This window comes from Melanerpes formicivorus, unplaced genomic scaffold, assembly GCF_026170545.1.
Source record: "Melanerpes formicivorus ecotype bairdi unplaced genomic scaffold, bMelFor1.0.p_v2 SCAF_34, whole genome shotgun sequence".
Lineage (NCBI taxonomy): Eukaryota > Metazoa > Chordata > Aves > Piciformes > Picidae > Melanerpes > Melanerpes formicivorus.
In genome coordinates, this window is record NW_027142386.1 from 2,521,100 (window position 1) to 2,536,851 (window position 15,752).

The 15,752-nt window shown below is 61.7% G+C and overlaps 2 protein-coding genes across 5 annotated transcripts; one reads left to right on the forward strand and one right to left on the reverse strand.

Annotated features, from left to right (window-relative positions):
- The first annotated feature begins 243 nt into the window (after positions 1-243).
- On the forward strand, positions 244-6,462 carry RAX2 (retina and anterior neural fold homeobox 2). The gene is made up of 4 exons (XM_068156418.1): positions 244-460; positions 1,938-1,964; positions 3,986-4,236; positions 6,018-6,462. The coding sequence occupies exons 3-4, from the start codon at positions 3,994-3,996 to the stop codon at positions 6,459-6,461; spliced, it is 687 nt and encodes a 228-aa protein (XP_068012519.1). The 5' UTR covers positions 244-460; positions 1,938-1,964; positions 3,986-3,993; the 3' UTR covers position 6,462.
- Positions 6,463-7,420: 958 nt separating this feature from the next.
- On the reverse strand, positions 7,421-15,752 carry LOC137450166 (mucosa-associated lymphoid tissue lymphoma translocation protein 1-like). Of its 4 annotated transcripts, XM_068156416.1 has the most exons (17): positions 15,679-15,752; positions 14,670-14,822; positions 14,295-14,461; positions 13,586-13,716; positions 13,320-13,473; positions 12,869-13,047; positions 12,656-12,752; positions 12,505-12,552; positions 12,370-12,405; positions 11,935-12,138; positions 11,618-11,795; positions 11,262-11,336; positions 10,719-10,846; positions 10,498-10,644; positions 10,103-10,260; positions 9,872-10,006; positions 7,421-9,793 (listed from the first exon to the last, which is right to left on the reverse strand). In XM_068156416.1, the coding sequence occupies exons 2-17, from the start codon at positions 14,804-14,806 to the stop codon at positions 9,539-9,541; spliced, it is 2,229 nt and encodes a 742-aa protein (XP_068012517.1). In that variant the 5' UTR covers positions 14,807-14,822; positions 15,679-15,752; the 3' UTR covers positions 7,421-9,538. The 4 variants fall into 4 exon arrangements, with proteins under 4 accessions (XP_068012517.1, XP_068012516.1, XP_068012515.1 ...); XM_068156415.1 differs by lacking the exons at positions 14,670-14,822; positions 15,679-15,752 and having other exon boundaries at positions 7,421-9,790; positions 14,295-14,610; XM_068156414.1 differs by lacking the exons at positions 14,670-14,822; positions 15,679-15,752 and having other exon boundaries at positions 14,295-14,610.

Here is a 15,752-nt window from a genome sequence, read left to right on the forward strand (position 1 = left end):
CTCCACTCCCCCTGTTTCTAATTCTTTTTCCTCGCCCGTAATGAGGGGATTACAAGGCAAACTCCAGCAGGACGCCTTTGTGGGGAGACAATCTGAGTGGGGAAGGCAGTTCGGGGCTTTGTCCGCCGCCACCCCCCCGGACCCGTGCTGGGGGGACATTTAGAGCAATTACTTGTCCAGAAAGTAACTGTCAATCATTCTTAAAGGGGAAGGCCTCCAATTAATAACCTTGTCTTAATCCTTTGGACTCATTTCCAATCTGCGGTGCCTTGGTGACATCTGCAACACTAAATAAAGATTCTCCCGAGCCTTAGCACGGCGGTTCTGTGACAAATAAGAAGACTAGAGGCAACTTTGGCTGCCAAAGCTGCGAGATTGGTGAGCTTGAGCCGCTTGTTTGGTTCCCAGGAGGGACCGGCAAAGTTAAATACTCCTGGAAAAGCCGAGTTGTGCCCAGCAGGTAACGCCGTTTTATTCCACTTCGGGAGGAAGCACTGGGGGAAGACGCTGAAAAAGGGAGCGGGTATGCCCAGGGCGTGCCTGGGGCCAGGGCCGGGGCTGGCACCCTTTTCCGGGGCCTTGGGAGCGGGCGGCGGGTGCCAGGCGCCGGGCACCCACCAGCGTCACTTGCTGTGATTTACACCTGGGGAGGGAGGGCAGGAGCCCCCCACGCTCCCCACCGCCCGCACCAGCCACTGCCAACAGCCCGAGCCGGGGGGCCGAGCCCAGGGGGCCAAATCCTGGCACCCGGAGGGACTTCAGAAGTAAAAAAATGGGACGCAGCCAAAGCCGGGGCTGGCCCCTGGCTGTCGCCCCCTCGTCCTCCGCTGCTGGGGGAGGCTACTTGTCCTCACTGCTGCTCTGCTGCTTTCTGGCACCAGCGTACTGATATTTTTCCCCCCACTTCAACCAGAGCTCGAGGCCCGTTCTGCTGCCTTTTCGGGTGTCTTTACCAGCAGCCCCCCTCCCCCACTGGCTGACAGCCCCTGCAGGAAAACCACTGGTCTGGAAGTGGAGTAGATGGGGAAGGAGGGAGAATGGGGGGGGGGGGGACGGACGGACGGGGGGACGGGAACTCTCCCGAGCCTTCAGGTCCTTGTGGTTCCCAGCACAACTTTAAAGCTGAAGGGCTTAAACCCCCAAATTGCTGCCGGGATGACAGCGGCCACAGAAAAATGTCCGAGGGCAGCAGGGAGGGGACTGCCCGCGGTGCTCGCTCGGCGCTGCCCCTTCCAGGCAACATTCCCAAAATGCCGGGAGCGAAGGCTCTGCGATCCCTGGGGCGGCTCTGGCAGACGAGGACTATGGGGTTGTCATATGGGGTGGCCAGTGCCAACATACTGCAGCCCACCCGTGCTGGGGTCCCCTCTTCCATGCCCAGGGACATCCATGCCCATGGCCAGGCTGAGGCAGAAATGGGTAGGGTCTCACCCCACCCCCATCCCGCAGGGTCTGATGCTGCTGTCCTGCTCCAGGTCCCACCTGATGGTTACTTTGCTGTTCTTTGCCTCACGCCTGCTCCCATGGCAGGGTTTCCTCTGCTTCCCAGCAGTTTTTAGCCTCCTTTGCTTTCAGATGGGGTCAGAGTGGGAGGACGATGGAGGCTACCTTCAGCCCTGGCCCTGACCTCCATCACCACACCTTGTCCCTGTCATGCTCCATTGCCCCACATCTTCTCTCCTCCCTCTTCCCAGCCCCACCCCAGCAGCCTGTCTTGCCTGTGCCCCCCAGTGCCCATCTCACCTGTTCCCATTCCCCAGTTTTCCCTGATTCCCACCCTCCAGCCCCAGCTATCCCCATTGCTCTGTGGGGCTGTGGGACATTCCCCTGGGGCAGCTAGGGGCCCTGAAGTGGTGCTGGGACACCCAGGGGGTCGATGGCCCAGGCAAGGGCTCGGGGTGCTCTGGGTGCTCACCCCCTCTCCCCTCTCCTTGCAGGTGCAGAGCTGCGCAAATGAGAAGCAGGTGAGTGAGAGTGAGATGGCAGCAGGGGACCCCACCCCCTCCCCATGTCCCAGGGACACACTGCACTGCTCCCACAGTGACAACAGGGCCCCTGCTCCCCCCATCACCCATTCACCCCTGCCTCAGGGTACCCCATGCTTCAGCATCCAATACCTCTGCCCTGGCTTGTGACACCCCCTGGGGCACCCCAAAATTGCAGTCCCCTTGCAGCCACAGGGCCAGACTTAGAGCCAGCCAGAGCCCCTGGGGCTGCAGCACAGACGGTGAGGGGCAGCAGCACATCCCAGGGGGCAGCAACTCCCAAAGGCACACATGCTGGCACCACACATGCTGGCACCACACATGCTGGCACCACACACACACTGCATACCTGCATGTGGACTGCACACATTGCACAGAGCCCCTGAGCCTGCACTGCACACACTGTGCTGCATGAAAGATACCCTGCACACACTGCACTGCGCACACTGCACTGCACACATGGCTCCTGGGCATGCACTGCTTGTGCTGTGCGTGCTGTGCCCGCTGTCCTGCACATGGCGCATGCCCAAGCATGACGCAGAGGTGCCAGCACTGGCAGGGACTGGGCACCCATGCTGCATGCACAGACACTGCACATGCTGTGCCCCCTCATGCAGTGTGCTGCACAAGAAACAAGCACCTCCACTGCATGCAGTGCATGCACTGCACACAAAGGCAGCACGTGCACGGTGAGGGCACTGCGCCCACTGTGTGCTCACAGCTGCTGGCATGGATTCACATTGTGCCCACACCCTGCACTGAGCTGTGCACACTGCACACTGCAGACGCACTCCACACACATATCCTGTGTATATGCAGCACGGACACTGCGCCCTGGGCACTGCACCCACACTGCACGCAGCAGGCACGTGTCACAAACTGCCCTGCAGAGCTGCACCCACACCGCACGGACCTCCACACCCTCCACCCTGTGCTCAGCACACACCACACCTTTGCTGCACGCCACCAGGGCACCCTGAGCACCCTGGCAACCCTGAGCACCCTGAGCACCCCGTCCCTGCCTGCAGGGACAGCTGCACACTGCACACATCCCTGTGCCCACACAGGCACACACCTGCTGCACCCTGCTGCTCGTACTTGTGCTGCCCGCTGCCTGCCTGGGCACTCCCTGTGCAGGCACCTGGCACATGCACAGTCTGAGCACCATCTGGCACAGCCCTGCATGCTCCTGCTTGGGACCCCCATTTCATCCCTCCTGGAATTCATCACTGTTCCTTTCCCTCCCCACACCCACCTGGGTGAGTTTCTGCTGGCAGGGCTGGGCAGTGCAGCACCTTCCCATTGGCAGAAGTGCCCCCAGGATTGTGGCTTCCTGCCCCATTTCCTCGTCTGCCTGCATCCTCCCACTGGAAAAGGATCCTTTAATCCCCAGCAAATACTGCAGGAAGATTTCAGATACTGGATAAAAAGCTTAAAGATGAAACATTGCAAGGGTTGAAATTGCTGTGTAAGAGTGCAGGAAAAGGGCCTATGGGCCAGGGGGTGCTGCTAGGACTCTCCAGCCATGACTGAGGACCAACATTAGGCTGCCCACTGGCTCAGGGCTGGACTTGTAGCCCATGGAGCGGAGTGGCTGGAGGAGAGGAGATGGGCTGGCAGGAGGAAGCTGACATGGGGTCAGTCCCTTCCATGCCAGGGCAGGGGGTAGGACAGGCTGGCTGTTGGTTTCATAGGATCCCCAACTTCGGGTGACATTTGCCTGGCAGCTTTGGGTGGGTGCAGTTGGCTGGTGGCATCCCACAGTGGAGTCCAGCAGCAGGGTGCCCATGGCAGCTGTCCCCAGGACCACAGGTCAGTCCCAGGCACGCTGTGGCCCAGGATAAGGCTGCAGCAGCAGAGAGGATTACAACTTTGCATAACCTGTTCCTGGAGCTCTCCCATCCTCCTGTCCATCCCTCCCTCATCCACCCAGCCCCGGCCTGGGGCCGCCCAGGGCCACTGTCCCCACAGCCCAGCTAACCCCCGCGGTGCCCCTGCAGGCGTCACCATGTTCCTGAATAAGTGTGAGGGGGACCTGGGTGAGCTGCGGAAGCCGGGGGATGGTGAGGGCACCCCAGCAGCTGCCACTGAGGAGGAGCAGCCCAAGAAGAAGCACCGCAGGAACCGCACCACCTTCACCACCTACCAGCTGCACGAGCTGGAGCGCGCCTTTGAGAAGTCTCACTACCCTGACGTCTACAGCCGCGAGGAGCTGGCCATGAAGGTCAACCTGCCGGAGGTCCGCGTGCAGGTAGGCTGCCTGCCGGACCCGGCACGCCGGCTCTGCCCCCCGGGCAGTGGCGGAGGGTCCATGCCAGCGCTGCAGAACTTTGCGCTGCTCTCAGCTCCACCACTGCTGCCTTGCTCCCTGCCTCAGCCTCCCCGCTGCTCCAAACGAAAGCAGCATCCAGACAGAGCCAGCTCCTCCCACGAGCAGAGAAGGGATTTAGGGACTGAGCCTTTCTGCCCCATGAGGTCCTAGTTCCCCCCATGTGGCAGGGGCTCCATTTGGGAGGGAGATGGTTTCCAGAGATGTCTTTCCCTTCCTAGTGGTGCCTGCTCCCATCCCTCCAGCTGATCCCATGGGAAAGAATCCAAACCTCAGCCACTTGTGATTACAGATCTTTAGAGTCAGAAGAGCACAAGATGCTTATGGCTGTGAGGACTTCAGGCTTGTCAGACTGGGGCAGTTCCAGGGGGTTGGCAGAGCTGAGAAGGTTTCATTCCCTGGGCTGAATTAGAAAGCTCTGTGGGGAAAACCTAGGGAAGAGCCTGGGGGCCACCAATCTGCTTCCCACTGCCCCTAACACTGATGTGGTGAGATTGGGGAGGGAAAAGATCTTCTTCAGGATGTTGAAGAAGTGACAAACCCACAGCTAAGCAAAGCAATAATCCCCTTACAAAGGGGCTGAGTTCCCCAGGCCTCTGCTCCAGCCCAAGACAACTCAGCCTTCTTCTGGGGAGGCCCAGACTACAGGGACCTCTTTCCTATCTCTGAGCAGCAACCAGTTTCAGAGAGCCACAGAATCATTCAGGTTGGGAAAGACCATCGAGTCCAATCCAACCCAGCACTGCCAGGTCACCACTAAACCATCTCCTCCAGCACCACAACTACAGATCCCTCCAGGGCTGGGAACTCCACCACTGCCCTATGCAGCCTGGCCCAGGACTTGACAATCCTTTCAAGAAAGAAATTGTTGCTCATCTCCAACCTGGTGCAACTTGGGGCTATTTTGTCTCATTCTAACTCTTGTCCCCTGGGAGATGGGACCAATCCCATTTCACTCCAACCTCCTTTCAAGGAGATGTAGAATCTGAGAAGGTTTTCCCTGAGGCTCCTTTTCTCCACACTGAGCAACCCCAGTTCTCTCAGTAGCTCCTCACAGGACCCTTCAGTGGTTTCATTCCTTGTCTTTGGACAGGAAGTTTTGCACCATTGTGGTCCAGTGTCCACCAACACCCATGGCCAGCCCATAGGACACATCCCCTCCACAGCTCAGGTGTTCATCCTTACTCCCCCTTTGCGCTGCACAGCAGCTGGCTTGTGCCCTGTGCTGCTGGGTGCTCTGGGGACATGGGGACCAGCTCTCTAGTGAGCAGCTCTCACAGGGTGAGATGTCACTGCTGGCCTTAGCTTTGGTACCTCTCATTCCTGCTGGATTTTGGTGCAACTGTGGCAGTTTGGCTTCTAAATGTCTCTACCAAGGGTCAGATAATGTTATCCTGAGGACTGGAGGGGTGTTTGCAGGGCTGTGGAGCAGCTTTCCATACCTTGGAGGTGCTCTTCAGTCTCTGGTGTTTGTGGGAAAGGTTTGGCAAAGGTGCATGGTGTGCTGGCATTGCTGGAGCCCTGTGGGGCACCCCACGTGGGACCCGACACACAGGGCACCCTGAACCAGACACTATTCCCCATGCAGAGCACCCCACTCGGAGTACTCTGTGTGGGGCACCCCACATGGGATACAGCACGTGGGGCACCCTGAGAGGGATCTGCTGGGCACGGTGGGGCTCACCCTGGATCTCTCCTCGCAGGTCTGGTTCCAGAACCGACGAGCCAAGTGGAGGCGGCAGGAGAAGATGGAGGCCAGCTCCATGAAGCTCCATGACACCCCTGTGCTCTCCTTCAACCGGCCTCCCATGACACCCAACGTGGGGCCCATGAGCAACTCCCTCCCACTGGATCCATGGCTGACATCCCCCATCTCCAGCGCCACCACGGTCCACAGCATCCCTGGCTTCATGGGAGCCCCCCAGGCCCTGCAGCCCCCGTACGGAGGGCACTCCTTCCTCAACACCCCCCCACCAATGGCACAGGGCATGCAGCCCATAGCCCCCACGCCCTACCAGTGTGGCACCACCTTTGTGGACAAGTACCCGCTGGAGGAGGTGGACCAGAGGAGCTCCAGCATCGCCTCGCTTCGCATGAAAGCCAAGGAGCACATTCAGACCATTGACAAGACCTGGCAGCCCATTTGATGAACGCTCCCCTCCAGCCCCGCGGGTCCCTGCCTCCTGCTCCCGGCACCGGTTCGGCCCTGGGGTGGGTGAGGGGGTGAAGGCGGGGTGCTCAGTAGGATCAAAGCAGGCACAGGGCAGGGATGCCAGGCTGCATCTTCCTTCTGCCAAGGCAGTGCTGTGGCTGGCAGGGGAGGGAGACAAGGCGCTGGTGGGACCCCACCACAGGGCAGTCACTCACAGCCCCTCTGCCTTGCCGAGGCACCGGCCCGGGCTGAGGATCTGACCACGGCTTGGGCATCCCACCCTGCCGCTGGGTCACCCACTGCTCCTGGTGGGACACCTCCTTTCCCCAGGCCCTTTCCCTCTCCTTTTTTTTTCTTTTTTATTTTTTTTGGTTGTTTTGTTTTGTTTTGTTTTGTTTTTTAATGCTGCAGATTTGAACAAAACTGAACAGAAAAGCTCTAGTTTCATAGGGAGGACCTGGGGGGACGTTTTTTAGCTGCACTGGGGCATGACACTGGTTGTGCCAGTCCCGAGGAGACAGTTGTATTGTGAGTAAAGAGATAAGCTGAATGGCTTCTGCCTGATGGAGTCGGGTGCTGCTGGACGTGGGTGCTGCCAGGGCCCTGCCTGCTGTCTGAGGCTGCCAAGGCTTTGCCAGGAAGGAGCTTTCCAAGAGGATGTTGTGTGTGGGGCTGGATCCTGGCACAAGCGACCTGATCCAGCCGTGGCTGAGGACTGGGCCCAGCTTTGTTCTGCACAAATGTCCTCAGTAGCATCTGCTTGGCCATCCCCAAGGGCTGTGCCTGCCGCCTGCCTGCCCTAATTGCTGCCCAGTGGTGGCCGCCTGGCCACATGTTGGTGGCACAAAGCTGCCAGAATTGTGCTATGAGGATCCCTGCAGCCCCTGGCTGGGGGTGGCGCAAGGGAGGATCCAGGTGGGTGTCCTGGGGTCCTCGCAGCAGGGGGACAGTGATTCCTGACAGGTGGGAGTGGGGTGGTGGTGGTGGTGGCAAGGTGCTATGTCCCCGGGGGTGCCCAGAGCAGCTCTGCACTCCAGGGGAACCCTGCACACCTACCGGCTCGAGGCAGGGCCAGTGTCACCTGCATCCCCACAGTGGTGGCCCTGGTCAGCAGAGCCTGGTGGAGATGGCTGAGCCCACGGGGGCTTCGGGGTGCTGATGCACAGCTGGGACAGTGAGGCACAGAGGCTCAGCAGCAAGGACTCCCTCATCTGCCCCAAGTTCCTGGGGTGCCCTTGTGTGCCCCAGGCCCCTGGGGAAGCCCAGGCAGTGCAGACTTTCCCCCACCAAAGTGAGATCTCCCTGCTTCGGACCCGACAGCCACCACCCTAGGCACGGCGGGGGCACCCCGGCCCCACCACGTCCCCACGGCCCCGCACATGCCCGGCCGGGCCCGTACCGCCGCTCCCCTCGAGGTCTCAGCGCAGCCCCACAGCCGCGGGGCCAGGCGCTGCCGTGCCTATAGCCCCAGGGGTCGGGCGGGACCTGCCGGGATGCCGCTGGGCCGGGCGAGGCACTGACCCCAGCGAGACCCTTCCCCTTGTCCCCCGTCTCCCGGCTGCTGCTGCTCGTCTGCTTCGTTAGTGACAATTAAACCTTTAACAACTCGTTAAACGCATAATCGATGCTCCCCCGGCTGTCCAGCCCGGCTAATGGGCCGGGGCCGAGGCGTGCAGCGGTCAGATAAAGCAGCAAGGGCCGCGGAAGTAATGGGGCTCGGGGCGGGGGGGCGCCGCTCAATGGGGCTGCGCCGTTCGCATGACACAACCGCCGGGGCTGGCGCCAGCCCGGGGCACCCCCCGTCCTCCCGAGCGCCAACAAAAGCCGGGAGCGGGAGGCTTGGCACCCCCCGACCTGTTTGATCGGAGCCTAATTGGGGCGAGGGGGCTGCCCCCGCCCCCAGCCCCGCAACCGCCTCGGAGAGGCCCCGGGCAGCGGATGCGGCTCCTGGGTCGGGAGGGGGGGGGGGGGGGCGGCAAATTATTGAAATGGTCTGATTTGCATGGGGTGGCACTGGCACGGCCCAGGGCACCGCGAAGGGGGTGCCGGGGTACCCCCGCCAGAAGGATCGATTGGTTCTTCTCCCCGCGGGTGTCCTGGGGCTGCGCCCTGCGTGGAGCAGCCAGACGACAGCCTCTCTGCCCCGAACCCCTCCCTGCCCTGCAGAAAAGCCGCAGCAGCGCTCAACCTCCCGCCCTGCCCTCTCCGCTTGCCCCAGCCGAGAGCCGGTGGAGCACACATCAGCTGCGGCTGTCGCCATGTAGGGCTCTGCTTTGAGGTCAGCTCCCAGAAACGGGAAGCTTTCCTCCCCAGACCCCAGGCCTCTTCTGAAACCGCTCGCTGCCCAGGCGGGGCTGGCACAGTCCTGCACCTGGGGTGGTACTGGGAGGACTGGGTGCTTCTGGGGGAAACCAAGGAGTTCTCCCAGCCTGGTGGTGGAGCAGGAGCCCTCCAACTCCCACCCCCTCTAATCTCCTCCCGCGGGATTTTCCCCCTAATCTGCTTATTTCTCTCTATTTCTCCTAGGCCTGAACAAGCTCAACCCTGCCCCAGCATGACGCCTCGTGCCAGCTGAGCTGTGGGGTCTGGGCACTCTGCCCCCCAGGCTTCCAGGCAGTGTCCTGGCATGTGGCACTGGCACCAACTTGGGATACAGGGCTGGCACTGCCATGCTAGGAGATATGGGGCTGGCAGTGCCCTGTTTATAGGTCTGTCACTGTCCAGAGTTATGGAGCTATCAGTGTCCTGGGCACATGGTGGTGGCACTGTCCTGGTGTATGGGGCTAGCACTGCCATGCCAAGGCATGTGAGGCTGGCAGTTCTGTGCCAGGGAACATGGGCCTAGTAATCTCTGTACCTGCAATGGCAATGCTGTGTACATGGGGCAGCACTGAGCTGCAGTCCCCTGTGCCAAGGGTCCCAGCCCAAAAACCCCTGGCAGGATGGAGCTCACCCCCTCCTGGTGCCCACCCCTGCAAATGTCATCTTTGTCACATCCAACCTCTGGGCCCCTGGCAGGATAGACTTGGCCCCAGGGGACTGCAGTGACAAGGTGGGGGCTGTGCTGTTCCTCTACAGGGTGTGGGAGCTGGGGACCTCAGGGGTCAGGTTCTCCTCGGGAGTGTTGACCCAGGAGCTACTCGTTACCCCCCAGCTTCCCAGGGGAGAGGTGGAGAGTGGGCTGCCAGGCGGCGATGAGGAGGCTGCCAGCTGCAGATTGAGCTTTGCGATGAGAGGCTTCCCCACATTCACCTTTTGCCTCTCCTCCATGAAGTCATCCATGCCATGGTAGCGATACTGCAGGCAGACGGTGAAGGCCAGCTCCTGCTGCAAGGACACCAGCAGCATGGGCAACCGTCCTGGGCTGTGCCCGCGCTGTGCCCCGCCACCCAGCGCAGCTCTTACCCGCAACTTCTGCAAGCCACAGAGCCGGCTGTAGAGGCAGCAGGAGGGGCAGCCAAGGCTCCAGGTGGGTGCCAGAGGGCTGCCCACCTCCTCCGCATTCTCCTTGTTGGTGCACTTCAGGTCCACATCCAGCTCCTGCCACAGACAGCATCCAGCCATGAAAGCCACCACGAGCATCCCCACCCATTCCCTGGCATGGTCAGGGCACAGGCTGCAACAACACTCTCCCACCTGGGGCATGTCTGTGAGCCTGGCCTCGCACCTGGCGATGTCCCTGGGGGTGGCCACCACACGAGTGTAGATGATGAGGATGTTGGAGAACTCTGCGGCGAAGCCAAGCTGCACGTGCACGCCGCACTCAAAGCGCAGGTGCTGGCTCTGCGGCAGCACTGGGAGGGCACAGAGAGCACAGGGCTGGTGCTTGGGCTGGAGCTGCACCATGGGCTGGGATCACCCTGGCATGAATGCCAGCTTGATGCTCCTGACAGGCTGGCAGCTCTGTGCTGGTGATTACTCTCCTCCAGTGTGGGAGAAACACAGCATGCGCTGCCTGCCACCTCTCCCTGTGGCTCGGCACTTCCCCCTCCCTGCCAGCTCTGGGCAGGGTGGCCATGCTGGACTCTCACCATGAGCCTTGGCCCACTGCAGGTTCCTGGCAGATGACTCATCCTGGCCCAGGGGCTGGATGGGGTCTGTCAGCGCTCGTCTCTCCGACAGGTTGCTGCGGAGCTCCAGTGCCTGACGGCCTCGCGTGATCTCCAGCGTGCCCATGTCTGCAGGGGGCACGGAGGGGTTGATGGGGGCTGCCAAGGGGGTCACTGTCCCTTGCTGCAGGATCCCTGCTTACCCTCGGCCACTTTGTCCAGCAGCACTGTGATCTTCTCATCCTCCAGCAGCCAGCGCTTGAGGAAGGTGACAAAGATGCCATTGGAGAGCTCACCCTGGCTCAGCTCATAAGCTTCAGCATCTGCACACCTGTGGGGACAAGGCAGTGGTCAGCTCTGTCTTGGGCTCTGTCACTCCCCTGGGAACTGGCCTGCCCCACTGGGCTGACAGCCATGCAGAAGCCAAAGCCAGGCACCCACGGCTCTACCTGCTCCCATCAACCATGCTGGGAGAGGTGGGAGCCACAGGCGAATGCCAAAAGCATCGTTAGCTCAAATGCCTGTGCCCTGGGAAGCTTCCAGGCTGCATCCCCGCAGGAGCTGCTGAAAGCTGAGCAGTGCCATGGGCATCTCCCTGCCCTGTGAGGGACTGAGGGGGCTGCTGCTCGCCCAGCAGCACTGAGCACAGGGAGCAGAGGTGTGAAAACTTGAGAACTGGGCTGAGCCCCTGCCCTGAGGCAGGAGTGCCCTCTGCCCATGCTGGGGGTGGCAGGGAGGACACCCACGTGGCGTAGCCGAAGACGATATTGGCCGTGACCTGCAGCGCCTCCACCTGCGGGATGACGTCGTCGTTGAGGTTCCTGCAAGAGAAGTGCTGCTGGGCAGAGCCTGGCACCTGCCACCCTCTCAGAACTCACCACAAGGCACCCTGGGCTCTTCCCTGTGTCCCTCTGCCCACACATTGTGGCTCCTGCTGGCTCAGCTGGGGCTGTGATGCTTTGGGGCATCCAAAGTCAGAGGGTATGGATGGGCCCTCAGGGATCTCTACTCTGCTGCCCCAGAAACCAGCACCCATGGGCACCCCAGTGCCAGGACCTCCCAAAGTGGCAAGGAGTGCAGGTGGTGGCCAGGGCTGGGTCACCTCTTGCGGCACATGTCGAGCAGGAAGATGTTGAGGCTGGTGTGGCGCTGCTGCATGCTCTGCAGCACCTGCTGCACGCACAGGCAGTGGGCAGAGGTGTAGAAGCTGGGTGCGTCGATGGGCACCATGAAGCTGTTGCCAAAATTCTCATAACCGTGCCCGGCGTAGTAGAGCAGACCTGGCAGGAGAGGTGGAGAGCAGCTGGCATCCCTTGAGCTGCCAGCGCCTGCTTCTTGCCCAGCTGCTCTCCAAGACCCCAGCAGCACAACTCCCCGGCTCCCGCTCCAGCTCGAGCTGCCTCAGCAGCCGCTGCACACCATAGACTCCCTTGTCGAGGAGCAGGAGGAACTCGTTGACAGCCATCTGCATCTCCGCCTTGCGCAGGTCCAGCAGGGAGACCACCTTGAAGTCGAGCTGGCGGAGCAGGGCGCTGAGGGCATGCACGTCCACCATGGGGGCCCGCAGCTGCTTGTGGTGCAGGTAGTGCATGTTGCCAATCAGCAGGGCCACTTTGTCGGTGGCTGCAGGGACAGGAGTGGGAGGCGCTGAGGACAGAGCCAGACGCTCCTGCTGCCACCACTACCTTCATCCCACAGGGTTTCCCCCAGCATCCCTGGGTACTGAGGTGCCCTGTGGCATCCCTGCCTCTCTGGCTCACTCTCCCTGGTGTGCTGCACCTGAAGCACCAGTGGTGACACTAGGGACAGTCACAGCCTCAGGGGAGCACCAACCCCTGCTGGGCAGGCTCTTACCATACAGCTGGCCAGGGCTGCTGCACTCTGGGGAGCCTGGAAAGAGAGGGACACCTCCCTGCAGCTCCTCGGCGTCTGGGAAGCACGGCAGGCAGAGCAGCAGGGACTCGCCTGCCCTGCCCTGCCACCACCTACCTCCATCCCCCTCCTGCCAGGAGCCTCCAGAGGCGAAGAGCCGTGGGCCTGCAGCAAAGGGGTCAGAGAGCCCCATGAGCCCCCCCAGCATGGCAGGCAAGGGAGGACCACATGGGGTGGTGAGCCATGGAGGTTTGTGCAGCGCCCTCACCAATCTCCACATCCACTTCCTGGCTCCACACCTCGTGGAAGAGGTTGAACACACGGCAGGAGTAGCTGCCCCTCTCAGCTGTTGTCACCAGCTTCACCTGCCAGGGGGACACAGCAGGCATCTGGGATGGCATACTGTACCATGTCATGCCAAACCATGCCATGCCAGGCCATGCCATGCTGAGCCACACCATGCCGAGTGGTCCCACTGTACCTGGAGCCGGGGTGCCTGTGCACCCTCCACGGGGCACCGGTTCCTGAACCACTGGTACTGGGGGGGTGGGTTGCCAATGGCTCTGCACTCCAGTGCCAGTGTGTCCCCTTCAGCCAGGTGGCACGGCTGAGGCTGCCGCAGGATCTGCAGCCCTGCCATGGTGGGGCAGTAACCACTGGCTGGGGAGGGGACAGAGCAGCAAATTCAACACCCAGCCACAGCTGCTCCCAGGCCCCAGGTCCCTCCCTTACAGGCCCTGGCACCCACAGGTTGCACAAGCCAGGACACAGGGCATTCATCTCCTCCTTGAGCACTGCTACCCCAGCAAGCCCTTGTGGCTGAGCCAGGGCACAAGAGGCCAAGTGATGCTCTATGGGACCCACACCAGTCCCAAGTGGGCAAGCAGTGCCCCACTGGTGCCAGCCCAGGGATGCCAGCCCTTGGGACCCACCTGACATAGGGCTGCTGCTCTTCTCCACCTGGATGTGGGCCCACCTGGAGAAGGCAAAGGTGGCCCCACAGCTCACCCTGCAGATGTACCACTCAGGCTGGCCCAGCAGCGTGGCTGTGTCAATCACCAGCTCTGGGGCTGTGGCTCCAGGCACCTACAAGATGGGAGAGGGCCATGGAATTGAGGGCTCCTTCCCACCCATCTGGGTGCCCTTGCCATGGACAGAGTCCTGGGGCCCTGCTCGATGTGGCACAGCAGAACCTCACCTCCTGCTTCCCACAGAACCACTGGTACACGAGCCCGGGTGGGCCGCTTGCCCAGCAGGTCAGGGACACTCGTGTCCCCTCTGTCACCACCTGTGACTCTGGCTGCACTGTGATGTGGATCATGTCCTGGACTGTGGGAGAGGAGAGATCAGGCTGGACTGGTTGAGACCCCTGCTTTGCACCATCCATCACATCCAATCCCATCATACACTATCCCATGCCTGCCCACAACAGCCTGTCCTCTCTCATGCCATGCCATGCCATGCCATGCCATGCCATCCCATCCCATCCCTCTGTCCCAACCTTCCTGACCATCCTACCTTGTACCACTCTGTGCCACCCCACATCCCACCCCATCTCATACTGGTCCCTCTTATCCAACCCCACTCTGCTCATCTCCATCCCATCTTGTCCTGCCCCATCCCACCTTACCCTATTCCATGCTGTCTTGTCCCACTGCAACGTCTCCAAGCCTGTCCTGTCTCATCTCATCTGGCTCACCCTGTCCCACCACATCCCACTGCCCACCTCCCATCACACCACCTCCTATCCTACCTCTGTGTACTGCATCCATCACATCCCTCCTTGCCTAGGGCTCTGCTGCCAGCAGGAAGAGCTGCTCCTCACCTGCCCCTGCTTTCTTTATGCTGAGCTGATGTCCCTCCCTGTCCCTCTCCAGGCCTAATGGGAGCCTGCTGTTCATCCCTACCAGCACTGCTGAGGAGCTGGCAGGCCTGTGTGTGCCCCATCCTCTCCAGGCAGCCCAGCAGGTATTTGAGGCTGCAGTCACGCTCGGCCAGGAGCTGCAGGAGGCACTGCGTGGGGCTGCCCTTGGGCTCCAGCACTTTCAGCGAGCACATCTCCAGCTCCTCTGCACTGCAAGACACCCCAAGTGCCCCCAGGGAGGATGGGGAGCCCTGCCAGGAGACTTGGCAGTGCCCCCAGCTTGGGCTGAGTCCACCATGGGTGGCTGGGGACACACACCCCTGGCTCGGCCCATGGCGGGCTGCGCCCACATGCATTTAGTCTCCCAGTTGGAGGCAGCCCCCTCAAGAGATGCCACCCCCTACCCCCCCCGCCCTACCTGCACTTGAAGCGTTTCTCCAGCCCGGCCGTCTCGGCCAGCCGCCGCCAGCCCCGCCCAGCGTTATCCAGCAGCTCGCAGAGCCGAGCCACCACCTCCTCGCTCAGAGAGCTGAGGGGCATGCTCCAGTCCCCCATCCTGTGCGAGCCCTGCCTGGGGACATGGAGGGGACAAGCTGTCAGCGGGTGGCAGGTGCCTGTGCCCCACAGGACACTGGCAGGTGCTGCTGTGGCTCCGTGCAGGATGGCACCAGAGAGCCACCGGTGTTAGCTCACCAGCTTTGGGACACCCCCCCGCCGGAGCCCGGCAGCGGTTTGGCCTCCCAGGGGAAGTGCTGGGACCTGACCACCGGCAGCCAGCCACAAGCCCCCCAACGCCTGCAGGACAAGAGCTGTGACAGCAGCATGGGGAACCTCTCTTGCTCCCTGGCCTTGGGCAAGCAACACCAGCCTGGAGCTCAGACACTGTGGGGTCCAAGGAACTGGAAAGGAGGAACGCTCCCTGCCCCCATTCCAATCCCTCTGGGGGACACAGAGAACAGGACCTGTCATGGAAGGCTGTCTGGGGGCCTCTATCCTGGCAGAGAGCCCAGTGGGACAGCAGCAGCTGGCCTGCCTCTGGAGCCAGTGTGAGCCCTACTGAGCCACGAGGAGCCCACATGGTGCTCAGGGGAGGGTACAAGGGGGTGCTGGGGATGGGACCTGCCTCAGCTCCCCTTGGCCCTGGCAAAAACTTTGGCAGTGAGGGGAGAGTGCCATGAAATACCCCAGAGTGGGGTCAGCACCCAGGGATAGGCTCCCTCCTTCCCTCAGGTTCGTCCTCAGCAACCCACCCTGGATTGGTGTTCAGCCCCAGGACCAACCCATCCATGGTGTCTGGGCGACACTCACCCAAGCAGGGGGCTTGGAGACAGAGGACAGGGACTCAGGCGCTCCCTCTGCCCACCTGCTGCTGGATTTGGGGGTCAGCAAAGGGAGGGCAAACTGCAGGATGGGGACACGGCACTCACCACTGGCTCTGTCCCGGCCTAAGCCCTGTCAGCTCCGAGGTGCACAGTGAGCTCCACGCAGAGGAAATGAGGGT

What these genes read in the sequence shown, in the direction of transcription:
- LOC137450166 (XM_068156414.1), bottom strand. Translation starts at nt 14,607, where the DNA reads ATGCATGTGGGCGCAGCCCGCCATGGGCCGAGCCAGGGGTGTGTGTCC. An exon ending in GCAGTGGGCCAAGGCTCATG is followed by an intron (nt 10,261 to 10,497) that starts GTGAGAGTCCAG and finishes GTGCCCTCCCAG; the next exon opens with TGCTGCCGCAGAGCCAGCAC. An exon ending in GGCTCACAGACATGCCCCAG is followed by an intron (nt 10,007 to 10,102) that starts GTGGGAGAGTGT and finishes TGTCTGTGGCAG; the next exon opens with GAGCTGGATGTGGACCTGAA.
- RAX2 (XM_068156418.1), top strand. Translation starts at nt 3,994, where the DNA reads ATGTTCCTGAATAAGTGTGAGGGGGACCTGGGTGAGCTGCGGAAGCCG. An exon ending in TGCCGGAGGTCCGCGTGCAG is followed by an intron (nt 4,237 to 6,017) that starts GTAGGCTGCCTG and finishes CTCTCCTCGCAG; the next exon opens with GTCTGGTTCCAGAACCGACG.